This window comes from Furipterus horrens, unplaced genomic scaffold, assembly GCF_987537825.1.
Source record: "Furipterus horrens unplaced genomic scaffold, mFurHor1.1.pri manual_scaffold_2, whole genome shotgun sequence".
In the NCBI taxonomy this organism is placed as follows: Eukaryota; Metazoa; Chordata; class Mammalia; order Chiroptera; family Furipteridae; genus Furipterus; species Furipterus horrens.
Window position 1 is genome coordinate 124,805,753 of NW_028327172.1, and position 19,663 is coordinate 124,825,415.

General features: G+C 34.7%; 1 protein-coding gene across 1 annotated transcript in view; it reads right to left on the reverse strand.

Moving 5' to 3' along the window:
- Nucleotides 1–19,663, reverse strand: part of COL25A1 (collagen type XXV alpha 1 chain) — a 485,787-nt gene that overhangs the window by 8,937 nt on the left and 457,187 nt on the right. Inside the window, 7 exon segments of the mRNA XM_090267359.1 lie at nt 2,366–2,446; nt 5,695–5,721; nt 7,542–7,592; nt 8,254–8,316; nt 9,186–9,266; nt 11,474–11,518; nt 15,167–15,211. Coding sequence (XP_090123485.1) covers nt 2,366–2,446; nt 5,695–5,721; nt 7,542–7,592; nt 8,254–8,316; nt 9,186–9,266; nt 11,474–11,518; nt 15,167–15,211 — 393 coding nt within the window.

Sequence of the window (19,663 nt, forward strand, 5' to 3'; positions counted from 1 at the left end):
GTGTAAAACTTCAAACAACATAATACCCAGTCACAGGGTTCTGGGATGAATATCACATTGCTACAAATTGTTAGTTAAAAAAAACAACAAAAAAACAGGACAATAAACAACCACCCCTCCCCCCCAAGACGATGGTATTTTAATGACATTTCCATTTGATAAATCCTTATTTGGAAATCAAGTTTATAAGGTTTATAGAGTGGACTTTAAAGCAGGTACCAGTAAGTCACAGGCTGCTAACATCCATATGAAATTCATTTTCTAAAGACTTTGCTATTCGCAATATTTTTCTTTAAGTTCTGAAGGAAAAATAACGGCCAGTCTCCTAAGAAAAGGCTCATTATAATAATCAATCAAGATTAGCATTTCAGAGGAGAAGAAAAGAGCTCTAGTTTTGCTCATTAAAATGGCATTGATGAATAACAAATGCAGAATTTGAACCTGCCAAATGACTCTGGATTTTACATGAACAATAGTCAATGTTTTCTGGTTTGTTCTTAACTGTGTTCACATTATTCACCACTAGATGGACTTCTAGGAACAAGAAAGAGCAGAAATATTTCTTGAGTCCACACAAAAAATAAACATACCAAACAAAATTGTTCCTCAATTCACTTCAAATAATCATGGCATCAAAGTCTGAAGGGAAAATGCTTTAAAAACTAATGTTCTCAGGTAATGCATGCTCTTCTTCACCCTGGACTCTAGACTATGCACAGTGCATGATTAAAAGATGACATTTTCAGTGCTTATTTCAATAATAACCACAATTACTTCTTTGATATGACCTTTGTAGCTCAAAATTTAAATATCTACTTATAGTTCTTTACACATATTGATTAGGTCAAGCAGTATTTAGGAATGACAATGCACTTGCCCTTTAAATGCTCTCTTGGCAGGGTTGCAGAACTATTCTCATTTTGTGCTTCAGATGTAATTAATAATATAATATGAAAGGGAAAAATCTATTCCAGCTGCACACCCCACCAACGATGCTGTACCATATATATTTTCAGTAATTTTAGATTTTATAATTCCTTCTTTATAATTCTGAGTCAGGCTATAACTACAAAACACATCTTTAGATAGCAATGATTAAAATGTTTGAAAACGGGGTTGTTCTTTGTTTAATGCTAGCACATGTAAAGATTTCTGCTAACTGTTGTATAAAAAGTAACACTAACCCTAAATCTGAAGTTAGGGCAAACTTAAAAAAAATCAGATTAAGGTTTTAAATGAAATAGAAATCCAAACTCTCTTTGCCTTTTGATTATTATTTTTTTCTCTAGAGTCACCATTATTATAATATTTAAAAATCAGTAGGGGGATGGTAAAACTTCTGTACTGATAATATATTTACCTGGAATGTGAATTAATGACTTACGTATGTTACAGAGGTTTGATGCCTGGTGTCCATTAATCTAATTGGTGTGGTTTAACCTGTACTCTAATACAAGGCTTATATCACTCATTTCATAAATTAATATATATTGAACATCTACTACATGGCTGATTTATGTAAAGCACTGGTTGGTTATAAAGTAGAATGCTTTAGTATCTAAGATACAGTACCCTAATAAAATAAGTGGCCATCAATTTTTATGTGTAAAATAGGTATAAAAACTATTTCCTATAAGCAATTTTGTCATATTTTCATAATGTAACCTATAATGTTCTTTACTGACTTTTATCAGCATTCACTGAATAGACATCATAGTAAAAGCTTGAATCTGAAACCTCATAGTTGATAACCATTTAAAAAAAAAAATCTCTTTTCAGTTGTTGTGGGAAGAATATGGGCATTTCTTCTGTCCTGTCCGCTATTGCCACAATAATCTCATGAGAGAGCATTTCCAAAACAAACAACATACAACATTTAGACCACAATGTGACTGATCCATGTAAGGAGCCACTGCACTGACCTCATGCCGTCAACAAGGGCCAATTGCATACCTGCCACTAACAAAGGACTACAGTTTGGGTATTGAAGGAGAAAAAGAATGGAAGAATAATTTAAAGCTGCACTAAATTATACAAATGTTTGGGAGAAATTATGAGATTATCAGCACAATACATTTTTAAAGAGGAAAGTGATGTGAGAAGAATTGGCACCTTTCAAAGAGGAAGGTTGGCATGTATGTAACTGAAAGACAGAACACTTATGGCATTGGGTGCAATGGGGTCTTCCTTGGACAGAGAGCAGACATTGGAAGACACACTGGCTGAGCTCTGCACCAACACAACATGTTCTCCAATTACAGAAATCTCAACTATGAGATCGTTGCTGAGTAAACCAGAGTTGGTAACTTAAGGTACAAAGGAAAGTCTGAGATTTGCGCTGAAATGGAAAATTTTCTTTACTTACTGGAAGACCAAGGGGTCCTCTGTCACCCTTTTGACCTGGTTCACCCTTCAATCCTTTAACACCATTTAACCCTGGTTCACCCTAAATGCAAAAGCAAATGCCAATTTTGGTTGCTATCATGGGCGTTTCAACTATGAGAGAAGAGAGCCAGTCTCTGAAATGGCTGCAGGTTCCAGTTTTAGGAAACAGCTGAGTCAGGATAGATTTGTCTTGTATCAGTTCAACATTAATTTTTAGAACAGTGAATAGTTAACAAACTGAAATTGACAAATAATATTCTGGAAAATCAAACTGCCTAGAAAGTGTGTTCTCTCCAATCAATATATATATATATATACATATAACTGAGTTTCTGAATTTTTCAAGGAAATTGGTGTTATGCTACATTGTCCTGACCAAGCAAATCAAAGACGATCGGAGTGGAGGATGCTGAAGGAGATTCAGCAGTAAAAAACCGACTCTACTGCAATGGAAAACTGGAATATGCAGGACAGTGTTATATACAGACATTTTAAGCCTTTAAGCATTTTGCCCAGGGGAATGAGCTAAAAATATAGCAGCTGATGTTTGAAGTAATGCCATTAAATGAGTCCTCATTCACTGACATTGCCAAGTCAGGTCCCTACATGGATTAATCAATAGAGTAGACAGCAAATAGCCAATCCCAGAAGAGAATATGAAGATCACAGAACTTACATGCAGTAATCTTGTCTGCCCAATGTTAGAATAAAGAAGGTTTGAATTTAGCTTTGGGTGACAGAACGAAAGCCAAGGGAAGTGATAAATTTTGTTGACTCCTTAAAAAAAATTTAAGAATACAGTACACCTATTTTCTATCAGCAGCAGCTGATAGAAATAGAGTTCTGACTGGTTCGCATGTTAACTTTTAAGTACAGACATTAAATTCATCAAGAAAATGTTGAAAGACTTGAAAGAAAGATGATTTCAGTCTCAAAGCCCTATAGAGTCTTGCTGAGTGGGGTGGGAGAGGGGAGAGATTGTGTCTACATGGCAGGAAGGTGGTATTTCCCCTACGTGTCTGATGATAAAATCAGTGTGGTGCTTGTTAAACACGAAGAGTCTAGGGCTCCACCTAGACTTTTGTAGCACAGGAAACATGTATTTTTAATAAGCCTTCCAGGTGATTCTTCTGATCAGGAAATTCTGGGAAATAGCTCATTCTTAGAACCATGTTACATATTTGAACTTTCAGAGGGGTCACAAAGTAATGAACACATGTGGGCACCACCTAGTGAAATTTTGGTATTCTAAAATTGGATAATCACAGTGCTGCCACTATAGGAAATCCAAATGTGCTATGGTTGGTGAAGTTTGATCCTGGGAATGTCACAGAGCTAGAGTTAATGTGAGGTTAAAACTAAGGCTCAATAGTCAACTTCAGTTAACTGATCTAAACTTGAGATACACGGCTTTTGTGTGTGTGTGGTCTTTCAGCAAGTAGTCTTGAGATGATGGATAGGCAGGAAAGAAAGCCTTGGGAGGCTGTGGAATTCTTTGGCAAGGAATGACTCATTGATAGCAATGGTCATTAATTGAGAAGGTGAATTTATAAACAAACTAATTCAGTGGCAAAAAGACCAAATTTCAATGCTGGACCTAAATTCCAATCCCAGATCTGTCATTTAGTTAGCAGTGTAATTTAGGGTAAATAGCCTAAATTTCCTGGGCCTATAGTTCATCATCTATACAATCAAAGAACTAGCACAGGTAATCTACGAGGTCTTTAAAACTTTATAAAAATTCTCTGAAGTCTGTAATTTAAGTACAATTAAAGTTAAATGTAGGCAAAAAAATCATTGCATTTTGGACATCAAGAGAATCTTGGGCATTTATTAATTTAATGGTAATGGGATATCTAAATCACTCATGAATTAAAAACACAGTCTTGATGGCTTTAGCCTGAGTTATTATGATTGGGTTGGTCTTTAGGGGTGCCTTACCATCCAAGGAGAAGCCAAGAGTGGGAAAAGAGGTTCAGAGAGGTTAGACAACTAATACTAAGATCACAAAGCTGATAGATGGGCTCTTTTGACCCCAAACTAGAACCCATGATTCTGAGACACTGTTACTCACTGGCCTTACCAGAAGGTAGGGTATTTTACAAAGAATAAAGAGGCATGAACTCTTGCCATACTTGGGTGTGTCACCTGCCTGACCTCTAAAAGGAAGCTCAGATTTCTAAAGTAAGACCAATATCTCTGCCACCCCTAAAGCTGGGTGAGCCAGAGGGAGTGTCCCAAGGAGAGGGTGGACTGTCTTTCTGATTCCTAATGCCAATATTGCATTGATGTATTCTTTCATCCCTCACCATTTAAATGTATCAAGTCACTACTGAGGAGCTTTCAAGAGTACTTGAACCTTCTGTCAAACAGCCTTGAGGACTAGCTGTATTTTTCTGTTCAGAACAAAGCATCAAATCACAAGATAACAAAACAACTGACATCTCTTGGGTACTCATCAACAATTGCACCAGATATTTTGCTATTAAATCATCACAACCCTGTGTGGTAAGTTACCTAGTTGAGTAACTGAAGGATCAGACAGTGTAAATAATCTGTCCAAGGTAGTGCACGGTGACAGGGGCAAAGCTGAGATTAGAATGTAGGTCCTCACCACAAATGTTCCCTGGGAGGAGACTGTCCTTCAGGGCTCACTTTAATCCTTCACGATGTCCTCTTGGTTTACATGAAGGCAGAGAACAGGTGGACACCATCTTCAAAATACAAGCTGCACTAACGCTGAAAAGGAGAGGCTATTTTCCATTGTTCTCTTGTTAAAATAGAGTATATGTTTGCGTCTCAGTGTATGTGATGCAGTCTCCTCAGTATAGCATACCCGATACACCTCGCTCCATTCTAGGCCAGTGACCTCCCAGTGAGTACAGAATTCAGACGCCGGATAGTCAAAGCCTTTAGATGCAGTACTGCCACTATATGACAAGCAAGAAGTATCAATAACATCTAAATGTACAACTAAAGAATAAGAAAGCACCCAGACTAGTCTGAGAATCTCATTAGATTTACTTCTAAATGGTTGATTTTGAGTATATTATGATTAGTGATTTAAGAAACTTACACAATGACAAGGAAAAAAGGCAAAATGAAGAATAATTCATCTCCAGGTGATATCACTTAAATTTGTTCTAAGTCATTCTGTGTTGTGAGAGTTAAACATCTGGATACTTAAAGGCTTAAAGATTATCAACATTCTTGACAAGTAAATAAGACAGGACAGACATGCTTCCGTCATGCTTCTCCATGATTAACAAGGAAACAGAAATCAAATAATCAAGGGATTTGTTAGATTACCTTTGGTCCAGGAAGTCCATGGGGTCCCTGAAAATGAAAAACACAGCTTTTAATTAAGAATTGATTCACTGTTTTCCAGCAGCAGTGATTATATAAAGTAACAAAAAAGATATAAAACAAGAATCTTTTTGTTTGTGTTATAGCTAGAAGCAGGCCAGTAGATGTTAATACCTAGTGGAAGTTCCTTCCAGTTTCTGGATTGCTCTGTCATAGGAAGTTTATTAACAGCAACTTTTTTCTACTAAGTACCCGTGAGAGGGAGGGAGGAATCTGAACGGGTTATATGAAAGAAAAAAATAAAAGACAAAAAAGGTTGTATTTAATTCACACTACTACTTCTCAAACCCCATTGAAAGAAATCTAGGTGGAAAATGTGAGATACCTTATGAATATATATAGAACAGTAGTGGTAAGCATTATTATTTAGAACATATTTATTTTTATAAAGATGCTTTCTTCCAGGTCCTTGCAGCAAATTTTCACCAACGGAACAGTCATAACACATGTATTTTGTGGAAAATCTAAATATAGAGACCAATTAGCTAACCTAAATTAATTAAAAGAATTGCTTTAAACGTTTCAAGTAATTTAAATAAACTTTTGGAGAGAAGAGTATTTAAATACTCATCAGTGAAATCACACAATAGTAAGAAAATTTTTTAACAAGCAAATTCATAGAAATTTGTTACATATGTCTACATTGGACCAATATTTTCTCTTTAGATACGTTGTGGATAAACATTTTCAGAAAATGTATGCTATTTATTAACTATTCTTATTTCAGTAATGATTTAAAGTTATTTTAAACTAATTAATTTTATAATACAAACAGGATACAGTGTTTTTAAATTTAATCTTTTAACTTAAAGGAGAGTATAAAAACCCCAAAGCTATGCCATCTGCTTAATTCTTAATATACTGTTTAGCTGTTAAGAAAATAAGGTTAATTATAATTGTTTTGTGTGTGAAATAGAAATAACAGTAAGAAATAGAGGGTTAGGTCTGGGGCTACACTCTGGGGCTCGGATCATTCCAATGATGCTCTTTCTTAGAGCACAGTAGGAGGAAAGTGAGACCCACTGTTTATTAAATCCATAGGATTGAAGGCATGGTTTATTGAGGCACCTCAGACATGAATGTGACCTTAGTGGCTGCTGGACTTGCTTTCATCCTGCCCCAGTCAAAAGCATTGGCAGCACTCTGCCTTCTTGTCCTCACACAGTGGTCATTAGATAGACATTTGGAGATAACTGTGGTTTAGTGGCTGCCTTCCTCACTGGACTTGAGTTCTACGAGGACAGGGGCATTGTCTATGTTGGTAACTGAGGGATATTTGCAGTAAATACTGTATCTATCAAGTACCATAAAAGTGCAATAAAATAGATCCAACAATATATGTCATCTGTGGAAGTGAGCTTCAATTTTTATCATATTATTTTATAAATATTCTTATTGAACATTTCATTAAAGGATCTTAATCTTCAAAGTTGGTTAGACGCTTCATTAATGGCTACAATTATTAATTTTGTTTTGCTACTAATGGCCTCGAGCAGTATTTAAAATGATTTTCTAATTCATGTTTTAGTGTTGAAGTAAAGCTTGAGGAATCTATCTGTTTGTCTTCAACTTTCCTATCACAAAAACTACTCTATCTCTTTCCAATGTGTTTGGGGGAGTGAAAGACAACACTGTAAAGTCAGTATATCTCAAAGCACCTCGTATTTTCCAGCCATTCCAAAGGGAGCAGTACGAAATACAAGCCAGTTGCTTGGAGGAATGTGCTCCTGTTTTCTCTAGTAGCATGCTCATAAATAAATGATTACATTTTGGAGAGAAGGGAGACTTACCATGGGGCCTGGCGGGCCATGGGGACCTGGTGGGCCTGGTGGGCCTATGATCTGTATGTCCGAAAAATAAACAGGGATTTGGTTACTTCATTTAGATAAGGCAGTTTGGCTTGAATCTTTTGCTAGGTGTCTGTTAAGGCCATTAATAGTTGCAGAGAAAGAAGGATACTGGGAAGAAATGATGTGTTTGATTCTCTAGGTATAGAAATTCCTTTATGAGAACAACAACCAAAAAAAAGACCCCTAAAAAAATACAGTTGTTTTACAAAAGCCAGAATAAATCAAAAAGTACACTAAAAGAAAAGGAAGCAACTGATTACCAAGAAATGCTATAATGCCACAACCACTACTAAATCCTCCAATATTTCACTAAGCAACAGCAGCGTTCTGGAAGGGAAAAAAAAAAAGGAAAAAAAAGAATGCATGTTCTATATTCACAAAGCATTACGCACAAACGTTGTGGGAAAATCATTGATTTTCCCCCCAGGATGAAGCAGTCCTCTGAAAAATTGCTTCTAACTGAGACCTCTGAAACATTTTGTCTCTTACTGTATACAAGGCCGACAGATATTTATTTTACAGTTTGACAAACCGAGAGGTTCATGGTCTTTCCACTGTTGATAAGCCATCTGGCATAGGGTGAACTGGATGAATAAGAGGCCCGTTTCTGAGTTTTTCAGGAGCCATGGAAGTTCTGCCACCACGGACTTACAGAAGGGCCCTGAGGACCTGGCAATCCAGAGTCTCCTTTTTCTCCTTTCATTCCATTGGCGCCCTATAAATAATCATTAGGAGAGTTGAGCTGGTCAAGTTATTTCTAAAGTGTAAGGAACAGCTGAATTTTCTCCCCAAATCCATCATCATCTTGAAATTTTTATATTATACACATGATATGTAGAAAAAGGATTTATCCCCTTGCATCTAGCCTCAAACAGCAAGCTTTCCCAAACCCCTAGACTGTGGGTGATTTGTAAAATAAAATATAAAGTAAATGCAATATAAACTAAGTTAGGCTTGATTGGTTAAACTTACACATTGCTGAATATATCATATTATAAATGTTATATTTTTTATGGTGGTGCTCACCTTAAAAGGCCAAGGTCAGTCTTTTAACTATGTTGTCATTGGCATTTACTTATAGATATTTTGCTTTAAAAAAATTGTGGGCAGTGAGGTTTTCTGCATTTTCCCCTACATTTGCCTACAATTTCCCCTCCCATTTCTAAGTAAAAATTATAGGAATAACCATAAAACATCATCTCATAGTATCATACACATAAAGAGAACAATTTCCAGAGTAATTCGTTTTTTAATTGTTTTTAATTTTTTGGTTTGTTTATTTTTAAAGTATAGTTTCTTTAAAAATGATCAGTTATCACTATCTTATGCATACTAAAGTAAAGTGATGAACTTCATTTAATTTACTATCTTTTAGTGAAAATAATTCAGGAAACATGAAAGTTTGTTTTATAATTCATTTGTTTAGATGCTTTAAAATTTGTTGAAGAGCTCCAGTTGTAGTAACTATCCAATAATACCCAAATATTTAACAATAATAATATTATATGAACTATTAGATGAGACTGTAGTTAATAATATAATTCTTTTCTGATTATGTATCTGAATAGGAACACATAAACATACCGGTAATCCAGGAAGTCCGATCCCTCCTTTTTCACCTGGCATACCCAGGTCCCCCATCTCGCCTTTTGAGCCTTTGAGTCCCTACAAATGATATGGTTTGCATGTAAGAATCATACTGACCCTTAATAGTTACATCCTAGAGAAAACAGAATTCCAGATCAATTTAGTCAATAGGTGGGTCCTATGTGAAGATGATTCTGAGTTCCATTTTTATGTAGAGGCATTTCTAGTAGCAATCTTCTACATTCAATCAACACTGTTTCCCTGTGTAATTGAAGGGAATAAATTCTATCATTTAGGCCACATAAGTATGAAAAACATGACCTTAGGTATTGACATCATATCTCCTGATATCATATTTTTACTTGGAAGCTAATTCTATATCACCAGTTCTGCAAACAGTTTAATGTATTTAACTCTCAACAGCACAATACACATTTGAACAAAAACTAGTGTTATAACAACAAAGGTCCAAAGAAATGTCTCGCATATCCCACCAGATGCCCTGTAGTCTCTTTAAATGCAGGCAGAAGTTCCAACCACCATCAGTTTTCAATGATCCAATGTATAGACAGGCAAATGATTCACTGCACACTAATGCTCAATCCATGTTTAGAATTACTTCAACTTATCCACAGTGTTCTTATTTTGTTATCATGAAATCTCTATGAGATGATCCAGGATGTTATTTTTATTCTCCTTTTATTACAAGGAAACAGATAAATGGATATTTTGAATGCTAACAACTCTGAATTAGTGATACTAATACTGAAATTAATTTATGCTGTTAAGCATTTTCATTGAAAGAAAATGCATAATTTCCTCTTTCCTCAAAACTGCATTCCTCAATGCAATATGACCAGGTGGCATATTCTTCAGTAGTGATAATCATAGTTATTATAATAAGGGGCTCTGAGGTTATACAACCTGATATCTTTTCTATACTAAAAGCTACCTGTGGACAGAAATGTCATGTCTTCTCTTATTACTTATACCTATTTTATAGCACCTACTTCGGAATCATCCATTAGGTGAGTGGGTAGGTACCTGAATCACTAAATAAATCTGGTTACTCAGACCCTGGTTGGTTTTGGGATTCTAGTGATATCAACAGAATAGCTAATCCACTAAATGTATTAGTAGAGGAAAACCTTGCAAAGCCTATGGGAAAAAAATCCAGCTATTGTTACATGTAGAGACCACATTGTTATGCATGTGAAGTTATTTATAATAACCAATAGTGGTAAAGAAATTATACAGCCAGATTTTAAAATTCTACTGTGATCTCTGATTGATATGACAAATCATCTAAAGTCTCTTTTTAACTACCACATTTATTTAATGTGACATCATATAACTTCAACATATAATTATGCTATTAAAATAACTCTTCTTTTAATTTCCCTATTTAATACTATCACCTGAGGAGTATATTTCACTAACTGTCTCAAAAACACCCTTGATTTCTTATGATCAACTTGATTTTAGCCATTTCCTGGGTAAATTATGGAAGCCCAGAGAACATCAGATAGCTTGAATCTAACCCTGTGATTTGAGTCTGAAATTTGAATCCTCTCCACAATCTCCTGGCCAGATTCTTTTTAGCTTATGGGCCAAATCCAGCCCAGGGCTTGTTTTTGTACAGGCTGAAGGTTTTAAAAAATTTTAAGGGGTGTTAAAAAAAAAAAATACACAGTAGAACTGTATGAGGCCTGCAAAACCTAAAACATTTACTATCTCGTCCTTTATAGAAAAACTTGGCCAACCTCTGTGTTAGAGGAATCCCTTAGAGAAACTGCCACACTGCAAAGCTACAACTGCCCTGTTTGTTTCTATCTTTTCTAATGATCTAGAAAATTAACTGTAATTTTTACTTGGGAAAAGAAAACACATATATCTAATTTTATGGAAACTATATCACTGATACTCATCTTGAATCATTTATATTCACTGACAAAAAGTAGGCTATTTTCCCTAAATAGGTAATAATTTTACAAGTCTATTAAAAATTCACAGAGTTATCACTGGTAGATTGATGAAAAGTATTAAGACAAAACTAAAGCATCATAGCTTGTATGTTTCTGAAGAGGAAACTGTCTAATTTAAAACCAGTTGCTCTAGAGTTAATATAGTCTCCAGAACAGATGGTTTTAGAAGAAAAAAAAAAGAGAGAGAGAGAGAGAGGGAATCATGTATCAACACACATGCCTTTCTTGGCTTCAAACATATAATAGAAGTAGTGATCAATAACAATGCTTTAAATGACAGTATGCATCTTTGAAACTGACCTGCTCTCCATCAACTCCTGGGATTCCTGGAGATCCTGGCTCTCCCTGTTAAGATAAAAATTGATGGCTTCCTTCGATTTATTATTGGTAGCATACTAAATTATATAAAAATGTTGTTAGTTGGTAATAGTACAATTTGGTTTTCAGCAAATGTATCATAACCCAAGAATACACTATTATATCATACCACATATCTAAACTAAGTGAAAGAGCATTTTCTTGAGTATCATGTATAACAACACTTACATGTAGCTATAATCTAGTGTTTTTATTTTTTCCTCAGGTGAGATGCAGGCTAAAAAGACTGGTGAAAAGAAACTGATAAAAGAACATTTGATGGCTGACCATATACTCTAGCAACAACCTGTATGCCTCAGTTAATTTTTTTCTCCTTAAAAAATCTGTATGATTTCTCTAATTTTCCAGTTTGAGAAAAAAGCAAAAATATGAGTTATCTTAAGAAAGAATAAAATGCAAAGTCTGTTAAGTTCACAATATTTTAACCGGCACTGTTTGAAGCATAGACAGAAATTTATAATGATTCTGAATGTGTTACTTTCAGATAAGCCTCTCTGAAGGCTATAATAAATCAAATAATATCTTAATCCACATAAAATTACTTTTGGATCAATTCAATTTCCTATACTATGCTAGGAATGCACTAAATTTCCTGTTTATATTGTGATTTATTAAAACTCTTGACAAACCCAAAATATATAGATTTATTTTTTGTTAACTGAAGATGTTCCCTTAAAAACAAATTTAAACAATGTGCTACAGATTTTTTTCAAACAACAAATGTTGGTCACCTTTCATCTGGAAAGGTACTGAACAAATTCTTTGAAAGGCAAGATATTATGTCAATGAATCATATATTTGGATTCTATTATAAATATCCCTTGTTTCCACATTGTGGAAACTTTGTAAAAACAGCTCTTTTGAGGGTCGAGTGGCCTGCCTCACAGATGGAAATCCAAGGGAGCTGCCTTGCGGCTGTTTCTAGAAAGGCTTGTTTGGTGATGTTATAAACCACAACACTGAAATGGCTGGAGCTCTCCCCACTTCCCAGGTAAAAACTTTAACAGCTATTGGCCTCAGCATGAAACACTGAGCTTTCCAATGTTTTAGAAGGCATGACAAACAAATGAAAAAAAGAAAGAAAGAAAGAAAGAAAGAAAGAAAGAAAGAAAGAAAGAAAGAAAGAAAGAAAGAAAGAAAGAAAGAAAGGAAGGAAGGAAGGAAGGAAGGAAGGAAGGAAGGAAGGAAGGAAGGAAGGAAGGAAGGAAGGAAGGAAGAAAGAAAGAAAGAAAGAAAGAAAGAAAGAAAGGAAGGAAGGAAGGAAGGAAGGAAGGAAGGAAGGAAGGAAGGAAGGAAGGAAGAAAGAAAGAAAGAAAGAAAGAAAGAAAGAAAGAAAGAAAGGGCTTTTCTTTTCCAGATTTCCTGCTTTTTGTGGTAGCAGCAAAGTTTATTTTGCCACAAACAAGCCTGCTGAGGTTGGATGCAACTGGCTAAGCCCTAGTCTCATTCAGTCTGAATGCCTGTCAGTACTCTGGGTCCAATAATGATTGCTTCACTAAACTTTTACCTTCAAAATGTGACCTACGAGTGTTTCAAAGAAAAACATAATTTGTGTTATTCATTTATCCCCCATCCATCAAATGTAGTTTGTAAAGAGTGATTTGATGTGTAAGAATTGCCACAATTCTTATTTGATTAGGGACGGAGCAATGCTGATCGAAAATGTTCCCATCCAGTCTGAGGTTGTGAGTCCTGAGTGAGAATGGGGTTTATACTGGACTCAGGCTGTATTTGCGGAGTCTAGGTTACAGGCCCATCTCACCCCAATTATCCCAACCTTCTCAAGGAGAGATCACGGAACACATAAGGGACTCCATCAACTGACCCAAGATCTCAATGACAAGATCTTTGTGAGGTGTGAGGGGTGGGGCAGAGTGGCAGCATATTGGGAAGAATGGCTGGGTGAGAGGCAAGAGAGTATGACTAATCGCCTCCCCCCACCCCACTTGTCTAGATTTTCATTTGGCCAATTTCCCCATCTCTCAGTTTCAGCTCAAAGTCATCCATGATTCCCAAGGCTGAGACAACCTTCTTTATTCGCATCTTAATCAGAGCACTTACCCTTATTTATGAATAGTTGTTCCTTGTCTATCTCCCTTACTATACTGTAGTATCATTACTAGATTTTAGTACTTGTCACAGAATAGAGGCTCAAAAATTACTTATTGACTAATTGAATTAATAAATAAACAGAAGTTGGATTATAAAACAAAGGGGATGCAGGTTTTAATAACATAGGCTTCTTGGTTAGGTGGCCCTTTTTGTCCCTGAGGGTCAGGGAAAGGCTAGCTTTCGGCTTCTGTAGGCATTTATGCTGCATAGAAGAGTAAAGTCCTACGAGTTGTGTAGCTTTGTAGGGAAGGAGGTGCATATTTAGCTCGGGGGACAATTTTTTTTCTGGAGACTCAGTCAAGTGAGGAGATGAAACAAGGAACTCAGACCTCATTGACTCTACACAGAGCAAAAAAGAATCTGCAGATTTCCTTCTAGGATGTCTAGTCCAGCTCACCATGATATTCAAGAATAAGAATCCAGGCCAACTTGTTCACTAGGAACAAAGACTATGTGTGACCAAAACGTGGTGGAGAAACAGAAAATTAAAAATCCCAAACCTTACACTGTTATATAGGAAATCTGTTTGAAATGAAGGGCTATGTTCAAATAGCCAACGACCTCAGAAATATTTTACTTTATATTTCCTTTTATAACAGAAAAATAACTGTTTCTATGTGCTAGCTCTCTGTTCTTAAGTATCTTGAAAGTGATGTGAACACAAAAGCTGATGTGTGTGTGTTTGTGTGTGTGTATGTATATGATGGACTTAGTAAATAAACTGCCTTAAGAAGCATAAACAAAAGATGGATTTCTAAACTACCTGAATTGCCTACAATAATCCAATGATGAAAGCCATATTTCAATGGATATAGCTTAGTTCTGAAAAGCCAGAGTAACTGGTCACATGTTAACTGATGAAATAACTAAGCTTTCGTTTAGGGGGAGAAAGCTAACAACAGCAACAAATTTTAGATATAATCAATTTTAGGTTTCTATTGTGCATAGTTGGTATGTTTCATTAGATAAGATTTAAATGACAGACTGTCTGAATATATATAATAACAGGATGTGTTATAAAAATGACTCGAAAATGATTCCTTAAAATTGTCATTGTGAGTACAACATACTAAAGCTTCCCTTATTCTTTTTATTATAAAATAATTGGAAGGAAGATCTTTTTTAGTGTCTGCATAAATTTTCCTGCAATCCTCCTCTATTTAAATATTTTCCTTCCTTCACGTACCACATTTAGTGTTTCTTTATATTTATAATTTCTGTAAAACTTGTTTTTCCCTTGTTTAATATTCTCTGTTTTTCTTCATGTCAGCCCCCTAAATTTAATACCATTCCTATTTCTCTACCTTCTTTCCTGTTTCCTTTTATTCCTGATCCCTCTTGCTTCAGCCCAAACCTCAATTTCTATTCTTACCTCCTTAAGCAATACTGCTGATCTCAGCTTCTCCAGCATTTTGTAAAATTGGTTTTCAAAGATACAAATATTTAATATAGAATTCTCTGTACCATATGTGGTAAATAGAAACTAGTAAAATAAAAAATAACCTTTAGCCCTTGTAGTCCTTGAGGTCCGGGTGGTCCAGGAGGACCCTAAATCCAAAAAAGACAAAGTTTTAAAAAGTAGCCAAGTCTGTCTTAAATTTTATGCATTAAATAATAAGTATACTACACACATTCCTAATTTCTATCATAATCAAATATCCCCCAATATTGATTTGTAATGAGGAAAAATTTTACCAGTTATAGAATTATTAAAACTACCCAAACTACATATATATGCATAAGCATCAACAAACACTTAGGCCAAAATAATAATGAAGTTGCTTTTGAGTTAACCTATTAAGACAATGTAAAATTGCTGCCATGGCTCCTATTCAGCTTCTTGGGTTGAATTAGCTTATTAATATTATCTGTGTTTCTAGACACATTTCTCCCCTCCCCACTAAAAGCTTTGATTTCCTGAACACTAAAGAAAAAAACTACATAATTAAGATAAAGCCAAAGACTTTTAAGAAAAACTTTAAAAAAAAAAAAACTTTTTTACTAAGCAGATAAAGTGATTCCACTGGGGCAAATGTGTCAAAGGTTATTAATATAAGAAAAACATAAATCTCAGATAAAAACAATGCTATATTAGTACCATTATGAGCAGCATGCAACAACATCAAATACAAAGCCCCAACACACAGAAATCATGCAATAGGAGTTACCGTGACAGTTAAAGTGGTGATCCTCTGTTGAGAAAATGTATTGATAAAGACAAAGTTACCTATTTTGTGTGCCAAAGTACAGTAATACATTCTGAGATAATCAACTTTTTGAATATGTTTTGGCAAGACTGATATCTCATAAGGAATTGGCAAGAATCTAAGAGTGTATTATCCTCTTCCAATGAATACAATATATTGTAAAAATTCTTTAAAAAATTACTTTTAGAATTTTATTTTTAACAAAACATATGGCTTAAAGAAGAAAATGTCAAAATTTTAATTCACCCAATTTTTAAAAATTATGTATAAAATATTGTATACTAGAGGTTTGTCAGTGTAACTGTGACCTGAGAAACTCCATCATTCCTAAGAGCTCTATTCTAGAGTACTTTGATTAGAGCAAACAAAACTATCTCATTGTGTAAGTGATATTTTTTCCTCTTTTAATCTGTAGTTTATGGTGTGCATGTGCATGCCACATCTAAAGATAGAAACTGACAAGGAATTTATCTAGTTTCTTAATGTAAAGTGCTACAGTGCTGTAACAAAACATATTCTCTGAAAATATGAATCTCCCAAATTCTTGATCCATGAATCAATTCTGTATTAATATTTTCTAGTTTGTCCTGTGCTGAATGTTCTAAAGAACCTATAACCAACTTATGCAATCATAGAGGGGAAAACATTTTCTGTTAGGGACTCCAGGCCCAATAGAGAAGCATTATCCAATTACATGTAAACTTGTGAATACTGGTTTAACACAATCCCTTTGTTTTTCACTACTCCATTCAATTTCTGATTTAGGCTGTTGTTGCTGATTTTTTTTTTTTATTGTTGTGAAAAATAATCTTAACGTTATCTATCATACTTCAAACACTTGAGTTTCTAGTGACATGGTGTCATTATTTCTTAGAAAATGATATTTTTATGCATGCATATAAATTTTGTACTCTATGACAAAAACTCAGTTATGGTCATTACAGCTTTAGAGAAAACATAAGAGAAAATCAACCAGTACTTCTAAGAGAAAGGCAATATTACCACAAATGGGGCAAGTTTACTAAAAAGATATCAAGGCCCAGACTTTTATAACATTATATCTGTGTAAATTAAGATACCATTTACTCTATTCTTATGGGATCCACCTAAAGCAAGAGTCAAATTTATGGTTATGAGAAAGCTACTTCTTCACTGCTATAGGTAGGAGAGTAATTTTTAAAAAGTTGTTAGAAAATTCGAGTAGAAATAATTTCTTTAGCATTGCCTTCCAATTACATATTGCAATTTTAACTACAAAGCAGAATCATATGACCTTAGAGAGGGAAGGGAGTTTAAAATTTGAGCTCTCAGAGGTTTTCCAACATGTGCCATATACAATTTATTCTTCACCTAAACACAAAACTAGTTTGTCTTTTTTTTTTAAGGATAATAGTATGTTTTATAATGAGGCACATAATGAAAAGCATTATTAATGGTAACCAAACTATCTAATAGATAGAATCTAAATGTTCTTGTTAAATAACCATATTTGTGAGACCCAAAAGTTATACAGGGCAGGTTCCTTCCAGTTAATAGAAGAATAAGTGACAGTAAACTAAGCTAATGTCTCCAAACTGAGTTTTTACTGTCATCCTGAAGCACCAGTGTGCAGACACATGGAGACATCTGAAAGATGTTTGCTCACATTGGACTTCTTGTGTCTGGTTATTTATTTATTTATTTATTTTTAATTTTTTTCTTTTTCTTTTATTGATTCTAGAGAGAGGGGAAGGGAGGGAGGAAGAGAGGGAGAGAAACATCGAAGTGAGAGAGAAACATTATTCGGTTGCCTCTTGCATGTACCCCAACTGGGGACTGAACCTGTAACCCAGGCTGTGACCTTTTGGTCTACAGAATGACACGCAACCAAATAAGCCACGCCTGCTAGGGCTCTGGTTCTTCTGAGTTAAAGCTATATAAACTTAGCAGGATTCTCTCTTGAAGTTCAGTAGTGATTTGAAGACCAGAATGTTGGTGGTGATGGAGAAAGACATGCCATTCTCTAGTGAGGCTGATGTGGAATGGGAGGCTGGTGTGACTCTAAACCAGTTGACAGCTGGCAGGCTGCTTTGTAATTTATTGCCTGAGATACTTATGTGAATTGCCTTGGAATTAAAGGTTATTCTGTTTCATTTCTAACAAAGATGCAAACTTTAAGTCACCCATGATTTACATTACAGAACAGGTTTTGTTTGAATGGTGTTGACGAATTTTAAAAGCTTGAGTAGGAAATGGAATGATTTTATTGCTAATTGTAGAAATGTAATCACCTTAAATAAAAGTAAAAATAAATGGCTTATGGCAAGTGTTCATGTAAATAATAACTTTCAATCAAAACAACAGTAAAATTTTATATTTGTAATATATTTCTATAACTATAATATACTCTTATTTATCTAATTATCTTAGACTTTTTTTTTTTTTGCAGATTCCTTTTTAGATGATGTAATAGTGAAAAGAAATTGGCAAAGCTGTGAAAATCCATCACTGGTTAGAGAATTAGAATAAATGTCTGCTACTTCCTCTCAATCTAATGGCTATTTATTTAATTTTATTTTATTAGGGACTCTTAATCCACTACAGTACATAATTAGGAGAGCAAATAAATAATTTTGAAATGAAAAAAATAAAACCCTATAAACTATTTTACAAGCACAACATAGCGTTGTCCTAACAAGCCCATAAGAATAATAAATCTTTACAGGTTGAGATATAAACACGAACTAGTTGATTATGATAAATTTTGACTTGTGTACAGTCATACAGAACTCAAGGTGAGATGAAGAAACTGAGCACAAATATCCTTTCATATCAGGATGCAGGTGTCAGGATTTTGCTAAAGTAGAGTGCATTTAGACACCCCAGCAAAAAGTGACCAGGAGCTCCTGAAAATAATCCTAAGCTTAATGCTAGATTTTATAGACTTTTAGAAAAGAATTTATTCCCACAAATCCTCATTTCACAGATGTGCTCAATGAAGTATAGATACATTGATTTCCCCTAAATGACTTAGCTAGTTAGTAATACAGAGGAGATCAAAAGAGAGATTTTGGTTTTAGGCTAAGTGGTTCCCTTTCTTAACTAACCAGTGTCTGTTAATGATACCATAAGTCTTTGAATTTCTTCAGATAGAAATTGCTCCATGCCAGGCCCTGGTCATGCATGGAATGCTTTGAAAGTACTCTTTCACAACTTTTTATAAAATTGCCAATAATACTGGAGCATTTCTTGGAAGGTAAGAGAATGGATACCTCTTAAAGATGGTAGTAAGAATTATGGTGCCTTTGGAGGCAGTTTAAGGGAAATTTATAGCACTGCTAATAAGTTAAGTTTAAAAAGTGTCCTTACATTTTATATGAACTTTGAAAACATAGTAGGTACACCTAAACTTCTTGTTCTGTTTCTCTCTTTCTTTACACATGCCAGTGACAGAACAAAAAGTAGGCTGAGCTGAACATAGATTCTGTAAAAATTATTTAATGCTTTACTAGTTAAAAATGGTAGTTGTAGCAAAAGACACACAGAAATGTATGCATATACAACGAGAGAATGTTAGTGAAGTCATGAGGATAGAAAAAAACCCCAAACAATAGCAAATATTTAAAACAACTGACTTGTTTTTCAAGCAAAAAAAAAAGGATTATAAACATGAACTAAGTATACTCACTCATTCAACCAATAAGTTTATTTAATATTTATGCCCAGACCTGTGTCAGGCACTTTGGGGGATACAGAGTAAGCATAAGACATGTTTCCTGCCACCAAGTAACTTCAATCAGGTAAGCAGCAACAC